The sequence below is a fragment of the Thamnophis elegans genome, chromosome 1 (assembly GCF_009769535.1).
Source record: "Thamnophis elegans isolate rThaEle1 chromosome 1, rThaEle1.pri, whole genome shotgun sequence".
Lineage (NCBI taxonomy): Eukaryota > Metazoa > Chordata > Lepidosauria > Squamata > Colubridae > Thamnophis > Thamnophis elegans.
Genome location: NC_045541.1, coordinates 3,821,476 through 3,847,793, shown reverse-complemented (window position 1 = coordinate 3,847,793; position 26,318 = coordinate 3,821,476). Strand labels below are relative to the sequence as shown.

The 26,318-nt window shown below is 40.7% G+C and overlaps 1 protein-coding gene across 1 annotated transcript; it reads left to right on the top strand.

The window, feature by feature from the left end:
• Positions 1–8,619: 8,619 nt before the first annotated feature.
• Positions 8,620–25,083, top strand: LOC116520027 (shugoshin 2-like). The gene is made up of 9 exons (XM_032234168.1): positions 8,620–8,715; positions 11,369–11,527; positions 12,285–12,460; positions 14,601–14,678; positions 17,054–17,142; positions 18,090–18,364; positions 19,755–21,551; positions 23,809–23,920; positions 24,037–25,083. The coding sequence occupies exons 2-9, from the start codon at positions 11,383–11,385 to the stop codon at positions 24,173–24,175; spliced, it is 2,811 nt and encodes a 936-aa protein (XP_032090059.1). The 5' UTR covers positions 8,620–8,715; positions 11,369–11,382; the 3' UTR covers positions 24,176–25,083.
• Positions 25,084–26,318: the final 1,235 nt, after the last annotated feature.

The following is a 26,318-nucleotide window of genomic DNA, read 5'->3' as shown; positions in this document are numbered from 1 at the left end:
GTTCCACCACAAAACCGCGGTAGACAAAAGCGCGCTCGACGAAAGCGCGTACGTGACGTCATCACAGCGCGACGAAAACATCACGCTGTGAGCGGTAAATTTAAAATTAAAGCGAAAACCTTACCCTAACCCCCCCAAATCTAACCCTAAACCTAACCCTTAACCTAACCCTAAACCTAACCCTAAACCTAACCCTAACGCTTAACGTAACCCTAACCCTAACCCTAAACCTAACCCTTACCTTTATGTGAATCGGCTTGCTTTAATTTTATTTTAATTTCAATTTAATTTATTTTTAATTTTTTTCGTCGCGCTGCTGATGACGTCAGGTACGTGCTTTTGTCGAGCGCGGTTTTGTCTACCGTGGTTTTGACGGGTCATGGCAGAGTGGATGAGGAAACCTGGGCTTGAAACTGAAATTATAGCATAGAAGCTTTTAGATTAAACAGTTCCTAGAAAAGAAGAAAACCATGTTATATTCCTGACTTACAATTGTTTGTCTAATGAGCGTTCAAAGTTATATTGGCATGGAAAAAAAAGTGATTTATTACCAGTCCTCACACTTACAACATCTCCATGACCATGTTTTCAAAATTCAGGCACTTGGCAACCAGCATGTATTCACAAAGATTGAAGCATCCTGGGGTTGTAAGTTGAGGACTACCTGTGATGCTGCTTTATAGATAAAAAGGGTGTCGCTACTTACCTGATATGCCTCTTCTAATAGGGTGGAGATAGCATCCATACATGGGTTGACATTGTCCTCCAGATTGGACTGAGTCTGGTAAAAGTTAGTTTAGACACACCCCTTGTTGCTAGCCTTACCCAGCTTTTCGTCGAAGAAGAACTTAGACAGACTCAACGTGTCATCGCACAAACATTTTGGTAAACCAACCTCTCAAACCAGAGAAATGAACCACATATTTACAGTAACTTTTTTGAATACAGAGCTCTTTGTAATGCATAGCAGGCAAACTCATTCTTATAGCACTAATGGCATTGCAATGAGATCAGTCAGAGAGGGAGGGGATGGATGCTACCAATGCCCTTTCTCCATAGAGGTGGAGATAGTATCCAGACATGGGACATACCCAAGCCCACATGTCCCTACGAGAGGGAACCAGACTGATCTGGAACAGGTGCAGGAGAATGAACGGCCTGTAAGACCCTGCGGCCAAATGCTGCGTCCGCAGACACAAATTTATCAATTTCATAATTTGAAATGAATGGAGAAGGGGAAGCCCAGGTGGCTGCCTGGCAGATTTCTTTGAGAGACGCCTGGGTAGCCCAGGCTGCTGTCGTAGCCGCACTTCTGGTGGAGTGCGCTGTTATGGCCTCAGGTACAGCCCAATGCCCTGGCTATACAATTGCGGAACCTCCTGCCAATGGTAGAGGCAGACACCTTGCTACCTAGGGTCTCAGACTGAAAGGAGACAAACAATCGGATTCGGATCTCCTAAATTCGGAAGTGTGAGAGATATAAATCTTAAGTGCCCTTCGCACATCCAGCTTGTGCCAACGTCTCTCCAAGGGATGAGCTGGAGAAGGGCAGAAGTTGGGCAAAACTACCTCTTGCGTTCTATGGAACCACAATGAGACCTTTGGCGTAAAGGAAGGATCTAATCAAAGATCCTCCCTTACCGACAGGGCCTGCAGCTCCGAGATCCTCCTGGTGGAGATGATGGCCACCAGGAAGGCCACCTTCCAAGAGAGGAACTGTAGTTCCATTGACTGAATGGACTCAAAGGGGGTGTCCGTTATGCTCTCTCCTGCCTAGTCAGGGGCCTGGGAGGCAGATGGCCCACAGGGCGAGCTATGGACCTAAGCCCTCACGCTCCAGCCCAAGTTGACAGCTCAGAATACTTCACGCTCTCTCCTGCCGCTCCAGAAGCAGCGTGGTCACTATTATGGTGAGAGAAGCAACGGCGTTGCCAAGGCACACTCACGCGGTCAGAAGCCAAGCCTCCAAGGAACACAAAGTCCAGTTGCTCGGGGAGGCATGGCAGACATTAAGCGGGGTTTGGGACACACTTAGTGACCCTTCAAAGAGCGCTGCACTCTCTCCCGCTTGGTGAAGTCGTAGGTGTCCCTCAGGGCGAGCTGAGGCTTAGAAGCCTTTGTCGCTCCAGTCTATCCAGACCAATTTGGCTAAGGTGGAATTCCAATACAGCCAATCGGAGTAATCACCAACAATCAAATTCCTATCAATAACTCAATGAATTTTATCACAGATAAGTGCTCAGGAGATACACGATGACACGACCGTCCATGAAGTGGACTGAGTCAGAAAGCTGGGGAAGGCTAGCAACAAGGGGCGTGTCTTAACTAACTTTTATCAGACTCAGTCCAATCAGGAGGAGGACAATGTCAACCCATGTATGGATGCTATCTCCACCTCTATTGAGAACAATGTATTGCTAACTGAAGTTAGTTAAATTGTGTTGATTCATACCTGAGGAATGGTGAAGGCTTCCCCTAACTTCCTGCCTCCAAAAGCATTGGTTGGCCTTTAGCTTTTCATACTTCTTAGCTAATATAGACAAAACCCTAACCTTATGTTCAGTTCATATTATCCCATCATGTCCCAACTACCTTTAGGCCATCTTAGATGGCTCTACAGTGGTATAAGGAATTACTCAGTAAGTAGTGATTTAATACATGCAAGCGAATTATATTTGTGTGACCTGTCCAGAAAAAACTTCCCCCATGAATTCTCCTACGAGATTGAAAGTATAGTACTGTACTGTATGGAGAGTGCTTGTCAACAGAAGCAAGGATTTTGGTGGCCTCTTGTGATCATAATAGGAACTAGAGTCATGAAACAAAAATTCAACAAGCTGTTTTAAAGTTTCTGTATCTGAGCTGCAAAATTCTAGATGGCCACTGGATACACAAAACTCTGAATGTTGCTGCCATCTTGAGTTTACCTCGCATTCAAATGACTTGGGGTGGAGGGAGAACAGGGATTGTATGAAATAAAATAAAAACAATTTATGTTTTATGGGAATTAAAATGTTCATACTTTGCTTAATATAATTTCTAATCTACTTAGAGATATGTATTAGAAATAATATATGACATTGAACACTGTATTAATTTGTGTATTATAATCCTGGCTAGTGTCTCTTTTCACTTTTACCATTGGGCAGAAGACATCGAAGTATAGCTAGCCGGACAAACAGGTTTAAAAACAGCTTCCACCCATGGGCTGTCAGACTCCTAAACACAATCACAATCACTCACATACATATCCCCCCCCCAAATTACTTGTATAAGGATTAGTCTCTATACCAGTGATGGCGAACATGTGGCATGCATGTCCAAAGTGGTACATGGAGTCATGTCTCCTGGCATGTGTGGTGTCGCCCGTTCCTATTCCGGGTATCTGGTGTGCATGTGTGTGTGACAATCAGCTGGCCTTTTTGCGTGCAGCAATGCTGGAAACTGGAAGAGCTGGTCTTCCATTTTCCGGTGTGGGCGCCCCTGGCCAGCTCCTTTTCCAGGTTACGGCTCTGGCAATTGTGTCGGGAGTGCTGAAGAGGTTTGACTCGATGCCAAAAAGTTCACCATCACTACTCTATACTATTCATGTTGTCTTGTATTTTCTATTATGCAATGCATGATGTACAATGACAATAAAGGCTATTATTATTATTATTATTGCAACAACAGAATTGTATCACAGCGACCAGTTGTTTCGCTGGATTTGGCATTGATTACTAGTCGGGCCCCACCCAGGGGCCTAGGACGTCATAACGTATTTTCGTAATATGCGTGCAGATCCAAGCAGTGTGGCTTTTTGTATTTGACTGATGGTGATTTTGTCAATTTTTAACTGTTTTAAATGTAATTCCAGTGCTTTTGGAATAGCACCCAATGTGCCGATTACCTATTATTATTATTATTATCTATTATTATTATTATTATTATTATTATTTAAGCATTGGTGAGTTTTGCATTACTTTACATTTTGTAAATAGATAAGGTACAATTCATAAATCTGAAATTGCAAAACAAATGAGGACTAAATGTATTTTTATTCACCAGTTAAGTGAATATAAATCACATCACAACAATTTATATCAAAATTCAATCTGATAAATATAATCTTCATAAAATCATAATAGTGACATGCACATCCCAAGTATTAGTCATATCTTTCTCCCAAATGCCCTTTTAAATAGACAGGTTTTTAATTGTAGTTTCTGGGCAATCTTCAGTCTTATAGAGTGTGAGTTACAGAACAAACATGAAGTAATGGGACACAGGACAAATGCCAGGGCTTCTTGCTCCAGGAATGACCTCACCTAAATCCCTTCACTTTCTTTGTGGGGAACAAAACCCCATCCAGTGCTAAAATTAAAACAATTCTAGAATCAATTTGTTTGTGAATCAAAAACATCTTACTAGATTTTTAATCTATTCTATTCCACTGACAGCAGACATTAGATCAAGATTGGGCTGTTGATGTGGATATCGGGGGCCTTCCATACATGTACACATGCAACCCCCCTTCCCGTGCATGCGTGCACAACACCACCACCCTACATGGGGGATTTTCACCCTTCTCAGGCTCCGGAGACTTTCCTGAAGCCTGGGGAGGGTGAAAACGGCCTCCCCAGGCCCCCTAGAGGCCCTCCGGAAGCGGATCATTTCCAAACTTCCAGTTGGCCCTTTGGGCCCGTTTTTTGCCCTCCCCAGGCTCCGGAGGCTTTCCTGAAGCCTGGGGAGGGTGAAAAATGGGCCCAACGGGCCAACCGTTTCCGGCTTCCGGAGGGCGTCTGATTGAAAAGAAAAAGGCCAAAACATCTTCTCGCCAGCAAGTGTAACCTCACCAGTCTTCTCAAGAGTGAAGCAAAAGCCATTTCAAAAGGAAACTTTTATTGGAACATTGTTATAGCAAGAGGTGTACCATTACAGACAGAGCCCCTCCATTAGTCCAACTCATCATCGAACCAATCCCAAGGTGTGAAGATATTATGGGAAACTCAGGGCAAGAAGGCAATAAACACCAGTCTCCAAGCCAACGCGGCTGCTGTTCTCCAGAGGCGAGATAAGGGAGCTGGCTCAAGGCACCTTCCTTCCCCCACTCCCAAGGCCCCGAAAGTTACAGCAAAGCAACGCAAGGAATAGAAACAGAAACCCCATACAGAGATCCGCACAAGCCTCCCCCATTCCACCGGAATGACAGCATCCTTATAGGAATCTATGGAACTTGATAGCAAGAGTAATAGCTAACCAAGAATAAGCAGTGAAAACAGCTTAATCAAGGAACTACCAGGAACCAGCAACATTGACAAGGCAAGCCACTTGTACGTAAACAGAGCAAACACCACTCCCTTATAATACTGATATTACCTAGTGTTACCTAGTTGGGTAATAAAATGCCTGCAAGAGACCAACCAAGAGAACACCAAGGGGCCTCTGGTTCATCCCTGAGCTACTAGTATTCTCTTCTATTGGTATTTATATGACTCTTGAAATGCAAATCAAGGTATTGCTGTCAAGAGGTTGAAGTATTCTGCCTTTGCTTGTCAGCATCCCCCAAAGTGGGAATCAGTTGAACAACGATGAGAGACAGAAAGAGTAGGCAGAACAATATAAAACAGGGCATAAAGTAAAGTATTAATACTCTACCACATCCCCCTTATGATTACTGGGACATTGGGTGCTTAAAGAGGCAGAGTCATCGGATTCACGCCTCCAACAATATTATGAATCAGTTTTTCTTGCAAGAGGATATTTTGTGATACAGCAAATTCTTAGTTGAAATAAAAACTTGGCTAATTCACAGCCATATAGACAAGGATGTTATATATGTATATATGCAAATACCAAGATATCCCAAAGGAAAGCTTCCCGCACCCCAGGACCCTTCCCACAGTTAAAAATTAAGGGAGACCCCCTCCTCCTTTGCTCTTTTTTGTGCGTGTTATATTATCAATACTGACTGTGTTAAATTTTAAAAGGGATGCATTTGCTGCCGTTATTTTTCATAATTGTTTAATGGGATTCTTAACGCAATTATTTTTCAACACAGGAGGGCAAATGAAATTGATTTCGTGGGCCCTCAAGCGTCCGAAACTCACAATTTTAGAATTTGGCCTAACGTTACTACTGTGTGCATCTTGTTCAATAGGATGGATGGATGGATGGATATATATATATATATATGTGTGTGTGTGTGTGTGTGTTTATTTGTGCTGATAAATGGTGGTAGCAACTGTGGCTGCTGTGGCTCGCATCGTTATCTCAAACAAAACAAATTATTGATATATAATGTATGTGTGTGTGTTGTATTTGTGCTGATAAATAACGGGAGACTAGTATAGATCTATTTCAAGCTATTTAGCTCTCATCAGCTAGCCATACCCTTACTGGGATTTGAACCTGGCTCAATCTGATATATATACCTACCTCCCTGGCTCAATCTGATATAGGAGGAGGACCTGTTGCTTAGTGGTTAACACATCTGCCTAAGATGCAATACAGCACCGGTTTGAATCCCAGTAAGGGTATGGCTAGCTGATGAGAGCTAAATAGCTTGAGCCAAGCTCACAATAATGTTCTCCGACATTTGTTCCTGCGTTGACTTCTGCAAGAGGGGCGTATGCACAAGCAGTCTTTTTTATAGTCTGGAGAGGAGCCTAATGACCATCAACTGAGCGCAATTACTTCCTGTAATTGCGTAATTGTTCCTGATGCCTATTAGCTCTTCGGTGCCGGGCATCCAGGAACAACTCACTACTGGCTTCTGGCTCACTCTCCCTTGTCTCCTCCCCACTGGTCCAAGGCTCAGGCGCCTCCTGGTGGCCAACCAGCCTCTCTGCGCCCTGCTCGGAGTCGGAACCCTGTCCAGGGTCCTCCACATCCTCCAGAGCCGACTCATAGGACCCCTCGCTGTCGGAGTCTGGTGGCAGCTCCAACGGCTCCTGCCGGGCCACAACAGAGACCCCTGCTTAACCTTCCTCAGTCTTCCTGGGAAGAGCTGGTTTCCCCCCCAGGCCCTCAGACAGCAAAGGAGGATCCTGTCGATTGTAGAGGTGAATGGATAGACTTATGAATTGGGCACTGGTTTTTCTTGATTTTTTTCCCTCCTCCTCTGCCTTCTATACTGTTTCGTTGCTTGTGCTTTTATTATTGTTGTTAGCCGCCCAGAATTGGGTGTCGCAAGATGGGGGGGACATATAAATCTTTTAAATAAATACATCCCTGGTTCTAATTGTTTCAAGCACTCTCCCTTAGCCATCCTGCTGAAGCTTTCTAATATATAATGTTTTCTCTGCCTGAAGCAATGACAATGATAATGGAATTAAAGAAAGGATGTACGATTGTTCTTCTTGCTCCATATCCATCATCAGACGATCATGTCAGTAATCCTATTTTTGTCAACAGCCGAGCTTTTCCTTTGTTACCCAACAGAAACGAAGATATAAGTAGGATTTATAATACTGAAGTTTCTACAGCACATTTATCCACTCCTGTAAAAGTAAGTTGCATACATCTTACTAAATGAGTAGTAAGAGTTACTAAGAGTTACTAAGAGCCGAGGTGGCGCAGTGGTTAGGGTGCAGTACTGCAGGCCACTTCAGCTGACTGTTATCTGCAGTTCAGCTGTTCAAATCTCACCGGCTCAAGGTTGACTCAGCCTTCCATCCTTCCGAGGTGGGTGAAATGAGGACCCGGATTGTTGTTGGGGCGATATGCTGACTCTGTGAACCGCTTAGAGAGGGCTGAAAGCCCTATGAAGCGGTATATAAGTCTAACTGCTATAAGTCTAACTGCTAAATTGTTCAATTATTGGGTTGTATTTTAATAAACGTTAAGCTAATCACATTAGGTTTGTTGTTGTTTCCTTATCCTCTGTATAACAGTAGCTCCTTTAGAATCAATTTGTTAGGTCAGTTGACTCAATACTCCTGTTTACTCCACACACAAATACTACCCCATCTTGATCCATTTAAGCAGGTTGCATGAATCAAGCCTTTACATACTACCAATACAATAAATATTGGGATATCTTGGTATTTGCATACATACATATATGACATCCTTGTCTATACGGCTCTGAATTAGCTAAGTTAATTAAAGCTTCCTAATATATAACGTTATAAATAAATAAGGGGATTCCAGACTTAAGCCAGGGGCTGCAACAACGTAACTGAGGGCGTCTTCCGAGCCTTCTGCTCCCGAATACAGGGAGGAAAGCCTGGCGAACGTCCCGCTCATTCGCTTGACGAGGGGCGCCTGTGTCGCATAGGAGCTCCGAGCGGCGGCGGCGGCGGCGGGGGCGGCGGGGGACGGGACGGGACGGGGACGCCCGCTCTTTGCAACGGCCGCCCTGACGAGGGTTGCGCGGGGGGGGGGGGGAGAACGGCGGTTGGCCCGCAGCTTCTCGCGCCACAGCAGGGTCTCGTGGGGGGGGAGGAGGAAGGAGGAGGGGGCGGGGCCCGCAGCTTCTCGCGCCACAGCGGGGTCTCGTGGGGGGGGGGAGGAGGAAGGAGGAGGGGGCGGGGCCTCGCGCATCCCTTAAACCCCGCCCCCTCCCCCTTGGAGCGAATCCCTCGTCGCGGGGGGGGAGGAACTCCTGAGGCGGCGACCGTTGCTTGGGCGTCACGTGACCCCGGTTTCAAACGGGAGCCACGGCGGAGGCCGGGAGCCGCGGAGGGGAGAGGGGCCGTTGGGCGCCCGCAACCGCCCAAAGGGAGCCGGCAGGCGAGTAGAAAAAAAATGCCGACTTTTCCTCTTAACAACATTTCCACGGGGGTTGGTTGGTTGGTTGATGGGTCCGTTTCAAGATGCCGAGGGGAGGAGAGGAACCGGGGGCGGTAGATCCGAAGAGGTGGTTTTGTTTTGTTTTGTTTTAAATGAACGCCGCTAAACGGTCACCGTCTCTCCCTCAGACGGCGCGGGGGAAGGGGCAGACACCAAAGGCGACCCTCTTTTGCCTCTTGAGCCGCCTCCTGCGCAACCTAGGTTTCTCTGACCCTTTTAAATAGCAGTAGCAATAGCAGTTAGACTTATATACCGCTTCATAGGCCTTTCAGCCCTCTCTAAGCGGTTTACAGAGAGTCAGCATATTGCCCCCAACAACAATCCGGGTCCTCATTTTACCCACCTCGGAAGGATGGAAGGCTGAGTCAACCCTGAGCCGGTGAGATTTGAACCGCCGACCTGCTGATCTAGCAGTAGCCTTGCAGTGCTGCATTTAACCACTGCGCCACCTTGGCTCTTTAAAGATGCCTCCGGCCGCTCGATTGGGGAACATGGAAATGCCTGGTGGTAGCAACTGCGGCTGCTGTGACTCTCATTGTTCTCGTGTATTTATCTCAAACAAAATAAATTATTGATATATAATGTGTGTGTGTGTGTATGTATATACATACATACATACATACATACATATGTGTTGTATTTGTGCTGATAAATAACGGGAGACTAGCATAGATTTATTTTAAGCTATTTAGCTCTCATCAGATAGCCATACCCTTACTGGGAATCGAACCTGTGGCTTAGTGCCTAAACTGTAATACAGCACAGGTTCATACATACACAGCACTAAATAAATACATACATACATACATACATACCTCCTATCGGAGACTGGGGAACATGAAAACGCCTGGTGGTAGCAACTATGGCTGCTGTGACTCTCATTGTTCTCGTGTATTTATCTCAAACAAAATAAATTATTGATATATAATGTGTGTGTGTGTATGTACATACATACATACATACATACATACATACATACATACATACGTGTTGTATTTGTGCTGATAAATAACGGGAGACTAGTATAGATCTATTTCAAGCTATTTAGCTCTCATCAGCTAGCCATGCCCTTACTGGGATTTGAACCTGTGGCTTAGTGGCTAACACAACTGCCTAAGTTGTAATACAGCCCAGGTTCGAATCCCAGTAAGGGTATGGCTAGCTGATGAGAGCTAAATAGCTTGAAATAGATCTATACTAGTCTCCCTTTATTTATTTATCAGCACAAATGCAACACAAATGTAACAAAGGCAAAAGTAAAAATATTGGGTTTCTGTCTGGATGGTCTCTTGTGACGAGCCGATAGACAGAGAATGGAAGCAGTTTGCTTCCTCCCATATTTGGGCATACCAGGGGTTGTGACACTAAATACATACATACATGCATCCATGCATCCATCCATACCTCCTATCGGGGACTGGGGAACATGAAAATGCCTGGTGGTAGCAACTGTGGCTGCTGTGGCTTGCATCGTTCGCATGTATTTATCTCAAACAAAATGAATTATTGATATATAATTGTGTGTGTGTATATGTATGTATATACATACGTACATACATACATACATGCATGCATCCATACATCCTATCGGGGACTGGGGAACATGAAAATGCCTGGTGGTAGCAACTGTGGCTGCTGTGGCTTGCAACGTTCGCATGTATTTATCTCAAACAAAATGAATTATTGATTATTGTTAATTTTAATCGAATTTGCTTTAAATGTAATTGTGAATCTTAATTGGGTTGTTTATTGGATATTCTATCTAATTTTATTTTTAACTTTTGTAATACGTGTTTCTTTTAATGTTGTACGCCGCCCTGAGTCCTTGGGAGAATATAAATCAAATAAACCAAACCAAAACAATTTGTTTATCCTTTTTCTTTTTTATAATTCTGTGTCTGCTTCTGAGAAGGCACATATTTCGTTTACCTTTATCCAGGCCAGCGTTTCTCAATTTGAATCCCCCAGTCTGGGTAGCAATGTTAATTCCCCCATTGATTTGGATTGCAAAGCTCTAGGGTAGGGAGTTATCAGATGATGGCAGGAGGCTCTCTTTCCTACCATCTAATGGTAGGAAACCAAAAACCTTTTTGCTCCCCAGAATTCATTAATATGCACAGCTTCAAAAATCTTAGGGTTAGGGAGGCTTTTCAAATATATTACTGACTTTCCTGTAGACTTTTTATATGAGAGTGTTATGGGGTTATATTACCTAACACTATATCAATGACTTGGGGCAGTGTGTGGGAGCTGTGGGTCATGCAGATGCGTTCATTTAGGGAGGACTTTTCCATACAAGGTGGGAACTACTTGGATCAGGGCCTCTACTCACTCAAAACCTGTATGTCCTTTTGTTAGGCCAAATATGAAGTGGAAAAAAATTATCTTATATGGCTCTTGGCTTGACAGGATCTGAGTTCAAAAGAGATATTTATCAATCTGGTGCAGTCCTTCTCATTAAGCTATTTACACTTCTCAAAAAGAGCCAAATAAGACCTTTGGTGCAGTTATTTTTGTGAAAAAAGAAACAATGATTGTAGACTAGAAAAAGAAGATGCTGTCTGATATCTCTGTTTCTCTATACATTTGACAGGACAGTTGGAGAAAATGTCGTTCCAGGAATGCGCAGAAACATCCTCAATGTTCTTTAAGAATGGAGTCAGGGAACGGATGAAGGAAAAGAAAAATGGAGTATTAAAAGCAGCAAAGATGAATGCTTCCCTCGCATCAAAGATTAGAACAAGAACAATTAGTAAGTCGTATTAATCACGTAAGCAATTAATGAAGAGGTGTGCATGCTGCAAGTCACAATAGCAGAAAAGTGACAGTTCCTGCCATTTTCAGGTGAAAGCAAATTAAATAATCCATAAGACATTTTGCTCCTTCATCTTTTCATTTTGAGTGTTGAGGCCTGAAACAGGGATTTGATGGATTGATCTTGAATAGCACCCTCTTTGCAAGAGAAAGGCTGCAGAAGCAAGTGTGCCTAGGACTATTGGGGAAGGACAATGGTGCACAGACTTTCTGTCCCTCCTCCCCTATGTTTAAATATTGTGGTTCTCCATGTAAACGGAATCTTTATGTATGACTTTACACGTGCTCAGAGATTAAAAGGCAGGTCTAGGATATCAAATGCTACTTCCACCTAAATCATGCTTATCACAAATTCTGAACAATCCAACTGTAATTGATCATGGTCCTGTAAGAGTTTTGTAGAGTGAATACCTTTTGGGACTTGCCTTGAAAGAATACTAGAGTATACTTAATTATATCTGAAATAACCACAAAATAAACAAAAGGAAAACTCACTCACTGATAGGAAGGAAAGCTGGCAACCCAAATCATTTACTACTTAAGATGAAGAAAGTTGTTGGCATGGAGACTGGGGAGCCTGTCCCAAAGAAACAACATTTCAGAGCTGCCTAACCTTAAATTTGGGATCAAATGTGGCAAAGACAAAAACAACATCCCCTAATTTTTGTGTCCCCCCCCCTTTTTTTTTTGTATAGATAATTCCTCTATAATTAAGGTCTCCCTGAAACAGAACAACAAGGCATTGGCTATGGCCCTCAATGCTGCCAAGATAACAGCCAAGAAACTTACCGATGAGAAGATGAGACTGCAGAAAGAAGTAGAGTTGGGTCACTTTGAAAATGCTTGCTTACGCCACAAGCTCTCTTCTGTGGTAGGATATTAGCAAAATTCTGTGCTTCTGGAGGAACTGGAATCCTTTTTTGTACAATTTGCACAGTATCGAAGGGGATTTTGAAATCCTAAATCTAATCTATATTATTTGTGTTATCACATTCCCAGCGAGAAAAGAACTAGAGAAAATATTAAGATAATGTATTTTTCTGGTAAATGCACTATTAAAAATATTGTTACCACAGAATGCTGTAGATCAGTGTTTCTCAACCTTGGCAACTTGAAGATGTCTGGACTTCAACTCCCAGAATTCCCCAGCCAGCATTCGCTGGCTGGGGAATTCTGGGAGTTGAAGTCCAGACATCTTCAAGTGGCCAAGGTTGAGAAACACTGCTGTAGATCAATGTTCCCCAATGGGGGTGGGGGTGGGGAGGGAATAGTAGTTCTGTGTGAGCGGCAGGCATGGCTCCATTTACAAGCTCCATTTACAAGTGCAGCTATATGTGTGATACAAGCACTGGCACAAGAACCCACTGTTCGTGCCAGCAGAGGAGTGTGTATGTGCCCTTGCCTGCCGCTTTCATGGTCTGGTAGTGGGCTGTGGCCCAGCAGTTGGGGACCCCTGATGTAGATTGCTAATTATAAAAAAAAATATTTTATACTTTGTTGCCATTTTTTAGAAATTGTAATCTTTATTGCTGCTCTGTTTTTGAGACCTAAAAACTTAGGTTAAAAAAAAATCTTGGCAATTTAATTCAGATTGTTTTACAATCACCATCTTTGTTATGTCAAATTACAGTGCAAATTTTGAAATACCTTTTCTGATTGTTAAATGAAATTCAGTTGCTGCAATTACGGTCAAATTGGGAATATATAGAGATAGTCCTTGACATACCTTCATAATGGACACTGCCCATCATGATCGTAAAACTGTTTTATGATTATTTTCAAATTGATTTTATTACCTTTTTTGTAGTTGTCATTAAGTGACCGTGCGGTCCTAAAGTGAATCTGTAGTTTCTCTGGGTGCAATTTTGCCATGAATGCAGCCATGTTGCCAAACACCCAAAGTTCAGTCACATGACTGCCAAGGGGCCCAATCATCGGAACCTTAAATCCAGGTCATAAATCCCGCTTTTTAGGCCAACATAAATTCGAACAGCCACTAATCATAGATTGAGGACTACCAAAATACAGTATAATACTTTATTATTAAGCCATATAACTGTTGGTGGAGAATTAATTTTATGGAAACTGATAAGGTTTCCAAATTTTGTATGATAGATCAGATTAAATCTCAGTTACAGATTTCTTAGATTGTACAATTTACAAATTATGTTCAACCACTTCTGGAAAACAAGTTAAAAACATTTCCATTCAAATAATTTTGGATGTAAAAGCTCAAACGGGTACAGCTTTATAAGGCTGGCACACTGAAGTGGGTTTGCCTCTATAAATGCACCTTTCAAATTTAAAAATACCTAAATAGAACATGTTCATTTATCTAATAAAGTATTTACTTGAGAGTGAACATTTAGCTACAAAGATTAAATATAGAGGGTTTAACCAAGTTTATAAATGTGGCTGTATTTATGATGCTCCTCAGATTGAGGATATGGCACATACTGTATATTACTGAACTCCAGCTGTATGATATAGAAAAGTGAGAGATCAATATCTACAACACAATGAATGAATGATTTATTGGGATCCTTACATTTGAATAACAAATGTGATCAGAACCCAAATATTAATAAGACTTTATTTGAATAAAACAATATAACTGAAAATGCATATATGGATTGGCTTGGAAAAAGTTATAGGATAATAAATATGTAAGGCATTTTCTTTTAGTTTAGCCTTTCATGTTCCTTTATTGTGTTTTGATATGACCTCATGACTAATTAAATACATTATTGTTAATATTGGTATTCATGTAACGATTGTTCCAGGTGTCTCTGCAATGAAATTCATGTCATTGTAAAAATTATAAAAGGGTCTGAGAGGTTATCGATTGTTTCTAATAACTACAATATTTTGAAAGGACATAATGAATAACATTATTTTAGCTGCTGAACTGGAGGGCATTGAATTGATCCAAAAAACCAAAATTTTATTCTGACTATTATTATAGTAAACTAAAACAAAAAGATCTAAAAAGACATGTTTCTTCTGCGCAGAAAAAATATATTGATGAACTGCAGCTCTTTATGAACAGCTGCTTTCAAACTGCAATCAAGATGACCAGATTTTCTGAGGTAAACAAATAGACAATATTTTCAGAATGCATTTCTTTGGTTTTTGTAAACATCATTTAATATGATTATATGCCAATATGTCAGTGTTAATTTTTTAGCAGCCACATAGACTGCCCTCTCCAGGATGATTTCTTCCCAGACTGGCCATTCAGGTCTCCCAGTAGCATAACTATCGTTGCTGAAATCAAGTCCATTCACCTTTGGACTTTTGTCTTTTCTTTCTTTCATCTTTCCCAAATTTAAAGATTTATTTATTTAGAAAGATAGATTTCCCAAATGGAGTTATGTCTTTGCACAATGTGTCCAAAATATGATAATTTGAGCCAGCTAATTTGTGTCTTCTGTGGGAACTCTGGATTCGTTTGCTAACTGAAGTGTTCTCAAGATCCAAAGTTTGGTCTTTATCACCAAAGTTGAAGAATGTCAATACTCCTTTTCTATTGATTCTTCAAAATCCAAGTTTCACATTGATAGAATGTCCAATAAAGCTGTTGCCTGACTGATTTTGATGAAATAACTTCCAAGACTTTCATTGGATGGGCAGAAATGGATACGTCCTTCTGCTTCTTAGGCCATTCAGTCCAACTATATTTTCCTCATTATTTCTAGTTTGGGCATCCCAATCTCTAACCACAAGCATGTTCTCTTGCTTTCAGATTAAATTTGACCATAAAACATGTCAATGCTTTTTTTGTTTTTTTGCATTAGTGGTTGATAATTATAATATTAAAGAACTCTCTGTGAAATCCAGTTCATATTATCCAGTCATTAATTACATTGTACCTACATGCTGTCCTTCCAGTATCCTTCCTGACCATGAAGGCAATGCTGTTCCTTCTTTGTTTTTCATGACCTGAGTAATAAACAGGTTCTAATTAATTTCAATTTGCTGATGCCCAAGGGGTTGATTTATCTAATCTTTCACTGTGTTGAGTTTTTTTAAGCTCATGGGTTTTACATTCAATGTCCCGGCTGTAATTCTACGTTTGTAGCCCCAGACTTTTCTTTCATGGCAACATCAGCAATCAGGTGTCCTAAAAGCTTTAATCAAGTCATAAATACAGGCAGTTTTCAACTTACAATAACAGTTCATTTAGTGACTGTTCAAAGTTACAACAGCATTGGAAAATTTGACTTATGACCCTTTTTGACATTTACTTCCATTGCAGCATTCCATGGTCATGTGATCAAAGTGCAGACACTTGGCAACTGACTCGTATTTGTAATGGTTGCAGTGTCTCGGGGTCATTGTGATCACTTTTTGTAACCTTTTGGTGACCCTCTAACACAGTGTTTCTCAACCATGGCAACTTGAAGATGTCCGGACTTCAACTCCCAGAATTCCCCAGCCAGCGAATGCTGTCTGGGGAATTCTGGGAGTTGAAGTCTGGACATCTTCAAGTTGCCAAGGTTGAGAAACACTGTTCTAACAAGCAAAGTCAATGAGGAAGCCTGATTCACTTAACAGCCGTGTTGCTAACTTAACAACTGCAGTGATCCACTTACCAACTGTGTCATAATTGCTTACCAAAAGCAACAGAAATTTGGGGCTCAATTATGATTGTAAGTTGAGGACTATCTGTACCATTAATACTCCAAAAGATCCATAGCATTTTCTCAGTAACTTGTTGAGTAACTCCCGGCATTATATCATGTATCAGTTTACCTTATCTGCTTTTCTTGGTAAAATGCAGGAGTCATTTACAATTGCTTTATTCTATTGAGTATGAAATTATGCCTTTTCTGTAGTCACAAAAGCAATTAACCATCTCCCAGAACTTTCTACACTGTTGATGCCATTTAGGTGTCTACTTGCTTTAGGTGGGCAGCTGGAATGATCATGTCTTGGGTGGCATTATTTAAATCAGTGTTTCTCAACCTTGGCAATTTGAAGATGTCTGGACTTCAACTCGCAGAATTCCCCAGCCAGCGAATGCTGGCTGGGGAATTCTGGGAGTTGAAGTCCGGACATCTTCAAGTTGCCAAGGTTGAGAAACACTGATTTAAATTATATACTGTTGGCATATACTACTGGCATTCTTGCTCATTCTTCCCAAGAACATCTCCCTGCCACAATGAGGCAGCAATAGGGTTCTATGAACATTTAAGCATCGTTCTAAAATGTACAGATTCATACTTAACATTATGCCAGGATTTGAAAAAGCTACAGTAATTCAGTTTACGCATAATAGTCATCTGTAGTGGGTAAGTTCATATATGTTTTGCTTAACAAAGCATATTACAGCTTAGCAATATATATGAACTAGGCCAAACTCTCGCATCTGTTGCACAAAATTTCGGAATGGATTGTCAACTATAAAATTTAACAGTTAAATGTTAATCTTAAATCTTACATGGTGTTTTCTTCCATATAGAGTGATTTATATTCTTCATTGCTGGAGGAAAGAGGGCACAATGATACTCATGATATTTCTTGCAGTCAGGATGATAGCAACTGTCCTAGGTATGCACAAAAGCAAGTTGTATTGTCTTCAGTGAAAAAAAAAGATAAGTGTATCATATTCATGGGATGTTAAATAGTTGATGATCCTACTTTCTTTCTAAAATAGCAATAGCAATAGCAATAGCAATAGCAGTAGACTTATATACCGCTTCATAGGCCTTTCAGGCCTCTCTAAGCGGTTTACAGAGAGTCAGCATATTGCCCCCAACAATCCGGGTCCTCATTTTACCCACCTCGGAAGGATGGAAGGCTGAGTCAACCCTGAGCCAGTGAGATTTGAACCGCCGAACTGCTGATCTAGCAGTAGCCTGCAGTGCTGCATTTAACCACTGCGCCACCTTGGCTCTTATAAAGTGGTGTCATTGTCATTAGCATTATTTGACAAATATAATGATGAATAGTATCTGCCGTTGTTGTATTGATTTGGGAAGAGTCAGCCTTTTTGCATCCTAAAGTACAATTTTGCTTTTGTTCTATCATTGCTTGAGGGCTCTGCGTTCTGGGTGCTAAATTTATTGAACATAAATTTTTAGAAAGATAAGCTTTAGAAAATGTATTCTCCCAGCTTAAAAATTCAGATCATCTTATAAATCAAGCTCATCCGTCCCTATTCCCCATCCTACTTTTTTAGAAGTGATTTTCTATGGCTTGTTCCAGTCTTCTTTCCAAGGCAGTTTATACTTGAAAAAGGAACTGCGTATGTAGGGCTCCATTTTCCCCTATAATAACCCTGTGAAGTAGTTCTTCTGTCTGACTGGCTGGCCTGAAATCTTTTTAACTGAGTTTCCATGGCTAAACATGGACTTGAATATAGAATTCCAGCATTAATGAACATCTAACTACTACACCACATGAAATTGAAAACTTAATGATAAGAACTTTAATTCCCGTATATATGGCACAACATTAACCTCATTTTGTCATCTTTTTTTCTTTTAATTTTCCAGAGTGGCACCAAAATTTATGAGAATTCCATTGTCTCATGTGGATGATGAAGGAAGCGGCAATGCCAGAAAGACATCCACCAGTCTGGAGAAATTCCCTTTAGATGCATTAGAATCTGCTTTTGGTGAGTCTTGGAGAAGTATGCCTTTCCATGAGGTAAAGAAGTCACTCTCTTCTTTCACGGACAAAGTATTGGCAAGCAGTGGAAATAGTCATGCAGGATTACATGGAGTAGATGACTCTACTTTGGCATTGAATTCAAGCACAATTTTTGGAGGTATGTTCTGCAACAATTTTATTGTACTACACCATACAGAACTTTTTATGATTCAAAGGAATCTTGAATTGTGAAATTATGTTCTGAGCTGCATTGTTATATTTGCTTATTTGTTCTTTGGGATTTACTTCTATGTAGATATGTATTCTGTATTTACATAGAACTAAATCTCAAAATGCATGTTCTGAAGTTAAGATTGTAGCTGCTGGGTACCTCTTCCCTTGATCTACAAATGTGTGGTATTCATTACTATCTATAGTAATGGCTTGGGACCAGGTTATCTGAGGGACCATCTTTTGTCTGTCACATCTATCCGACCCAGCAGAGTGAGGAGGCAGGGAATGCTGCGGGTCCCATCTCCGAGGGAGATACACCTGCTGGGATCCAGAAGAAGGGCCTTTTCCGTTGTGGTTCCCTCTCTCTGGAACATCATTTCCCTAGAGATTAAAACGGCCCCCACTCTCATACTCTTCCGGAAGATGCTGAAGACTTGGTTCTGCCAGTGGGCCTGTGGAACCCAGAGCGGGATGGAGCCCATTAAATAGCTCGTGTGATCTGCTGTCGCTGGGGTGGGGGGTGATTTCATTATGTTATATTATATTAATTTATTTAATTATTTTTATTAGTTTTATTGTTTTAAATGCGGTTTTATATTCTGTAAGCTGCCTTGAGTTGCCGTGGGCGAATAGGTGGCAATATGAATTCAGTTAAATAAATAAATAAATCTTGCTCTTTAGAATGGAATTTAGAAACATTGTTTAGTTTCAGTTCAATCTAACATGGCAGCCTACTGATAGTCCTTAACTTATGACTATAATTACAACGAGAACTCCCATTGCTAAGCAATTTTGATTGTTAAGTCAATTGCACCTGATTTTGGAATCTTATTTGACACAGTTGACAATGAATCACCATGGCTGATAGTTGATCATGGGGTTGCTAAGCAAATATGGTCTCCCCCCCCCCTTGACTTTGCTTGTTGCAAACCATATAGAAAGGTCACAATTGGCAGTTATGTGACTGAGATGCAGCAACCATCATAAATATATGCCAGTTGTCAAGCACCCAAATTTTGATAATGTAATGCAGGGATACTGTGATGCTTAAGTTCAAAGACTGATCTTAAGTCATTTCTTTTTTAGTGCCATTATAACTTCCAATAGCTTTAAGTTAAGGACTATCTATAGTAAGTTACTCTATAATCTCCAAAGCAAAAGGCTGGGAAGTCAATTTACTAGTAGTATCTGGCTGATTTCCGCTGGACAAAATGGGTAAAGTAAATGGATTTTACTAGATCTCTTTTTGTATTTTTACTTCATCAAGTTTTTAAAATGGCTTATTTTGGAGTGTGAAGGATTTATTTGCCTAATAAATATAGTTATCATTCTAGACAACCTTGGGAATGTGCCACAGAATTCCAGGAGCAACTCACTATCTATCCTGGATAAGAATTATCCTGTCCATCAATGTAAGGATACTGCAAGATCACACAGTGATAGTATGTTGAGTGAACATGTGACTAAGAGAAAAAAACGTAAAACAGGCATTTCTGCTACATTTGGAAACCTAGAGGCAGAACTCTCAGATATCGATAAGCTAAAGGGAACACAGGAAGCAGAGTCTCTTATTAAAGACAATCTTGAAATCAGTCAGGTTGGCGAACTTATTACACTGAGCACCAAAAGTGAAAGCTATATAAAGTACAAAGCGAAGGAAAGAAAAACTCCAGAAAAAGATACTGCTAAAACAAAGAACACAATGTTTTCTACCAGTCAATCAAAATTAAGCTTGAAAAATGATAATAATGGAAGACCGGATGTTAATGCTGCAGTGTCAAAAACCAGTGAACTGAACAGTAGCGAGGAAAAACTTCCTAAGTCTGTCTGTCACATGGAAAATTTAAATCAGGATAGGAAGGAGAAATGCAGTTCCCAGAACTTAGGCCAAACAAGACCAAACAGAAGAACGTTTGTGGTGGAGCCAAATTGTATAAATAATTCCACAACTCAAGAAATTGAAAAAGGAATATACTTGGAAAAAATCAAGAATTTAGAAAATCAAGCCAAAAGGCCAGAGTCTGGATCAACAAGCAATGACGTTCAACAAAATGAGACAAGCTGTAGTTATAGTAAAAAAGGCCTTAATAAATCCAAAAATTATAGAAGAACCACTGTGCTAGATCCAGGGCCTTCTAATGATAAGGATTGTTGTGCTTCTTTTCAACATATTAAAGAAAAGACAGACTTGGAGAACTTGGATAGTTTAGAAACACGGTTCCAGAACCCAGAGTCTAATTCATTAAACACTGTGAATACAGAACTTTCAGTTGGTTTCCAGACGCAAATTCCTAGTCAAGGAGCAATTTTGGGACTTAATGTAAAGCGTAAATCAAAGAAGAAGGTGCATGAAAATAATGAATCCCATAGATTAAGTGAGATGGAAGAACAGAGTTTAGGTAATATAGATTCTGAACTTCCACAATCAGAAATAAAAAAGAGAAAACATAGAGATAAAACAATGAATTTTGATAGGGATACCATACAGAGAGAACATTCCAGTGCTAATGCTGATATATTTGATTTGAATGAAAAAGCTCAAAAAGCCAGTAAAAAAAAAAGAAAATCAAAATGTACGCCATCTTTTTTTCCAATTTCTTTGGATGATGAAGATAATAGTAATAGCTCAGTCAAAAAGAACTGGGAAACCTCAACCACCCTAAACAGTTTCTCTTTAACTAAAAAAAGAGGGCATTCAGAAAAGACGAACTGGACCGCCAACAGCAATGAGGCTGGCTTAAAGAAAAAAATGACAAAATTTAGCAAGAAAACGTGCATTAGAAATGATTTGGGTAACAAAGGTACCGATTGTGAGCCAGGTCCAGAGGAATACGAAATCACTCAAACCAGTAAGACAAAATGGGATTTTCTCCAAGTTCCAGGCGGCAGCACTTTGCAAAAGCCTACTGTGGCTATTACCAAGACCTTGCCTCTAAATCCTGATTCGCCTTCAGTTGTCCTTTCTAAAAGCCCTAGCTATGTTGAAGTCCAGGAAAGCCCAGAAAGAGATTGCGCTTTGTCAATACCCTCAACTGTCCTCAAGAAAAACATTAAGCAACTTGAGTGTTCTGAAAAAGAAGAGATGCCGCCTATACAAGCCATTCCAGAAACAAGTTCAGAACGAGAAAATGGTGAGTATTCGAAGGTTGGAGACAAATGAAATTGATGCTTTATAGTGAGCCCCAAGGAATTCCACCTGGTTTTGCCTTCAGCTTTCTTTTTGTGCAATTCAGGGGTGGGTTTCAACCGGTTCGCGGCGGTTCCTGCGAACTGGTTGGTCGCCGAACCCGGAAGTAAGTAACTTCCGGGAACGGCGAAGGGCGCGCCCGCCTGCCCGCGGTCCTTACCCGGTTTTGACGAATTCTGCGTTTCCACGCATGTGCAGGACTCATACAGCGCCTGTGCAATCGTCCAGAAGCAGCTGGAGCGTCGTGCAGACGCTAGTACGCATGCGTGCACTGAGCGCATGCACGAGGACGCCGCTGGCCCCGTTCCAACCGAACCGGTTGGAACGGGGCGAGAAACCCACCCCTGGTGCAATTGTATATGAGTCTAGTGCTTTCATTTCCAATTACCCTAACCTCCTACAATTTAGATCAAGATTTTTCCCCCTTATTGTTGATTAGAGTGCTTCTCTAATTGTTCACCTTTGAATGAAAAAAGAATGTCCTGGAAAGTAAAATTTATGATACAAAATACTTGCCTCTATTTACTCAGACTGTATCAACATATATGACAGAGAAACTTAATTTTGGTTTCTTTACTGTGAATGAAGAGGAATTCCAGCAAAGAAATACTTAAAAGCTTTTACTATAAGAATAGCAGAACAAACTAACGTGTATAAATTAATTAATCTTTAAGATAAAACTTCATTCCTACATTTATCTGTTGCTTTACAAACTATAAGATACAGTGACTTAAGAATTGTTACCTGAATTCTTTCTTTGTTTCCTAATTTAACTTTGTTCCTTTGTCAGATTCATTGTTCTTAATATTTCTAAAATGACATTACTGGGAGTTAAAGGCCTGTTCATGAACTTTCTAGCATGATTAAATAATCTGAGCAGATTAATTCAGTTTTTACAGTTGGCCCTGTAGCAATTGGTTACTTTATTTCTGCTTGAGAGGAGTGTGCCAGAACCTGAAGAGTATCCTAAATATGAAAAATAGGTTCATATTAATAAAGTTAATGTTAAACTATGAAGTATATTTAACTTGCAGAAGAGAAAGTTGAGAGGGCCCGATAGCTGTCTTAAGATACTCACATTGTAGGTTTGGACCAATTTTCACTTGCTCCAAACAGTAAAAGAGTTGAACCAATCGGATGAAAATTCAAGGATGTAGATGTAGATTAGAGATTAGGAATAAGGTAGTCTCTGATTTACATTTGTTTAGCGACCATTGAAAGTTTCAATGGCACTGAAAAAAGTGACCAACTGGTCATTGCCCTTGTAACCCATGAAGCATCCCCGTGAACATGATTAAAATTTGAGTGCTTGACAACCAACATATATTTGCAATAGTTGCAGGGTCTGAAGGTCGTGCAATCACTATTTGTTCCTAGCTGGCTTCTAGTAAGCAGTCAATGGGGGGAATCAGATTTGCTTAATGACCACATGATTCACTTAACAACTACAGTAGGTTCTTTTAGGAACAATGGGATAGGAAAGCATAAATTTGGGCATGACTGGTTTAATAACAGAAATGTTGGTCTTAATTGTGGTTATAAGCTGAGAACTATCTGTAGCTTCTTACAGTAAGAGCTGTCAGCCAGTAGGAGAGCCGAGGTGGCGCAGTGGTTAGGGTGCAGTGCTGCAGGCCATTTCAGCTGACTGCTATCTGCAGTTCGGCGGTTCTAATCTCTCCGGCTCAAGGTTGACTCAGCCATCCTTCCGAGGTGGGTGAAATGAGGACCCAGACTGTGGGGGCGATATGCTGACTCTGTAAACCGCTTAGAGAGGGCTGAAAGCCCTATGAAGCGGTATATATGTCTAACTGCGATTGCGAGTTAGAGCCAAGCAAAAATAGTACTCATTCGTGCCAGACTGAGATTAATCTGGAGAGCCAGGAAGAGGAAGTGGAGGGGAGTGGCCTCGAATTTAACCTCAGTCTCGGGGGACACGATTATACGCATCTGTGACTCCTCCCACAGATCACTTTGGAGACAGACCATGGCTGTAGAAGATTGTATAATCCTAGATACATATCCTCAGAAATTATTGGGCCTGTCTCCCCATTAATGGGTATAGGGCTGTGTTATAGTTAGTTAAAAAATGAAAAAAAAAAATACTCTAAATCTTTTACTTAATACAGCTGTTTAGTACCTGAATTCACCTGGAAGCATTGACATACCAGAAGCATTGATTAGTTATCTTATTCTATTCACAGGGAATAAAATACTGAAAGATTTGACCAATTCCATCTCTCTTGAAGCTTCTCCAATATGTCTAAGCCGACGAAGAAAAAAGGAAGTTTCCTATGCAGAGCCTAGGCTGAATAAGTTAGTTTTGCATTTTGTTCCACATATTTTTTAAATTGGAATGTACAAATTGGATGCTGTTTTCTGGACATGAAGTCAGTGTAGTATTTATAACAAATTATCTTTCTTTCCTGCAGGAAACTGAGGCGTGGTGACCCCTTTACAATGACTGACTTCCTCAGTTCCCCCATCTATAAAACAAAAAAGAAGAAGTTGACAAAAGGAGCCGAAATGTCCAGGAAAACCAAGAAAATTAAAACAGCAAATTCATCTTAGATTTGGTGCTTAATCTTTAGACAAAGAATAACACAATTGTTTCCTAGGTATGAGGTTTTTTCCTTAATTCAGCGAGTTTTAGCTACTTCATTTTAAAAATAAAATTTATTTTCTATAAATATTGTTTCTCAAACTAGGTCTGTTGAATTACATCAGATTTATTCTAACTATTTGAAGATTCATTGGAAGGCCTATATGTAAACTTGCCAAAACGTCAAAATAACCTGAAAACTAAAATCAGGCATCCCCTCATATGTCTTCTGTATTATTACCATCACGGTTATTTACTGTAACAGAAGTGTGCCTTTAAAGCTTTATACAACAGCAGAGTAGTTGAGTAAGCCAAGTAGGGTAAAGGAAAACATGACAAAGTCAAGACATTCATTTTGCTTGGAAAGCAGATTTCAGAAAATCACACCTTATTTTCATGTAGAAAACTGTAAGAAAAAATATAAAAAATACATTATGAAGTGTTGTTTTGTTGTATGACATTAATCTATTCAGAGATTTTGGAATAATGTTTCAGTAATTGGTGTAAAATTGTTCACGTCTTAAATTGATAGAATTGAACATGATATTTTTAATATCCAAATGAATCTTATCTTTGTTCTCAAAGTAAGGATACTATAGTTTAGCTTCCACTGTATTTTAAAACCTTCAATGTATAATTAAGGCAGTTTTATTTTTTTTGGAAGTAACCGTCATCTTACATGAGGAGAAAGTAGTAACAGTATTTCCCAGTGGGGGGATGTTAAAATGTGTCCCATTTTAAATCGAGATCTACTTCTTCAGAATTTGTTGTGGGGGCAGGCAAACACCATTGTATCACATTTTTCAAGATGTTAAAAATAAATTAATATGATTTTTCCATCAATGAATCGGCAGTAAAACGGTAGATACATTCCAAGGTAAGTATAAACCCCGCTCTACATGGGGCTGCCCTTGAAGAGTGTTCGAAGACTTCAGTTAGTCCAGAATGCAGCTGCGCGAGCGATTGTGGGTGCACCTAGGTACACCCACGTTACACCTATCCTCCGCGAGCTGCACTGGCTTCCCATTGGTCTCCGGACACGTTTCAAGGTGCTAGTCGTTACTTTTAAAGCCCTACATGGTATAGGACCTGGCTACCTGAGAGACCGCCTCCTGCCAATTACCTCCCTAAGACCAATTAGATCGCACAGACTAGGCCTCCTCCGGATCCCATCTGCCAGCCAATGTCGGCTGGTGACTCCCCGGGGGAGGGACTTCTCTGTTGCAGCTCCGGCCCTCTGGAACGACCTTCCCGCTGAGATCCGGACCCTCACTACCCTTCCGGCCTTCCGCAAAGCGACTAAGACCTGGCTGTTCCGGCAGGCCTGGGGCTGTTGAATTGTCCAGCCCCACTTCAGGTTTGTGACTGTTGTGCAATTTTAAACTGTTGTTTTATTTTTTTTTATATCCCCCTCCCCACTTTTACTGTAAGCCGCCCTGAGTCTCTTTTGAGAATGGGCGGCATACAAAATTTAATAAATAAATAAATAAAATAAATAAAAGCTGCACTTTTTGCAAAGGCTTATCCCTATGTATTGCTGCCAATTACCTAATTTTTTTAAATTAAATGGGCATCTGATGTTTTGCAAAGTACTTCAGTAACACTGTTCCCTCCACCGCACAATCACAACATTGTACTATTCTTTGAACATAGTTCCAAAGAATTCAAAATAGAATAGTTTATTTCGGATTCTTGTATGCAAACATCTATTTCTGATGTGGCACGTACAACATTATGATAAATTTTATGGATAAAATGGAGCAAATCCAATGTGTTGCCCATATATGATTTATATCACACATTTAAAAAAAATAGATGATTGCAGTTCTGTGCTTGTTTGGGAACTGGAACTGTTGGGACGGGGGGGGGGGGGAGGTAAACTTGAACTGAGCATCCTGGAGACTGGAAACCATGTTCCCACCTTTGTATTTTGACTTCCATGAATGGATGTTCTGCGATGATGACTGTGTGCACTTTAATTTGAAAATGTACACCAGATTTTCATTTCTGTCATAGGTCCAACAGCAATGCCTACACCAGGGGTAGTCCACCTTTTTATACCTACCGCCCACTTTTGTATCTCTGTTAGTAGTAAAATATTCTAACCGCCCA

Bases quoted from the DNA above. Each gene is read 5' to 3' on its own strand.
- LOC116520027 (XM_032234168.1), top strand. From the start codon at position 11,383: ATGTCGTTCCAGGAATGCGCAGAAACATCCTCAATGTTCTTTAAGAAT. The intron at 17,143-18,089 runs GTATGCACAAAA...TTAATTTTCCAG, and splicing joins GATGATAGCAACTGTCCTAG to AGTGGCACCAAAATTTATGA. The intron at 18,365-19,754 runs GTATGTTCTGCA...TTATCATTCTAG, and splicing joins TTCAAGCACAATTTTTGGAG to ACAACCTTGGGAATGTGCCA.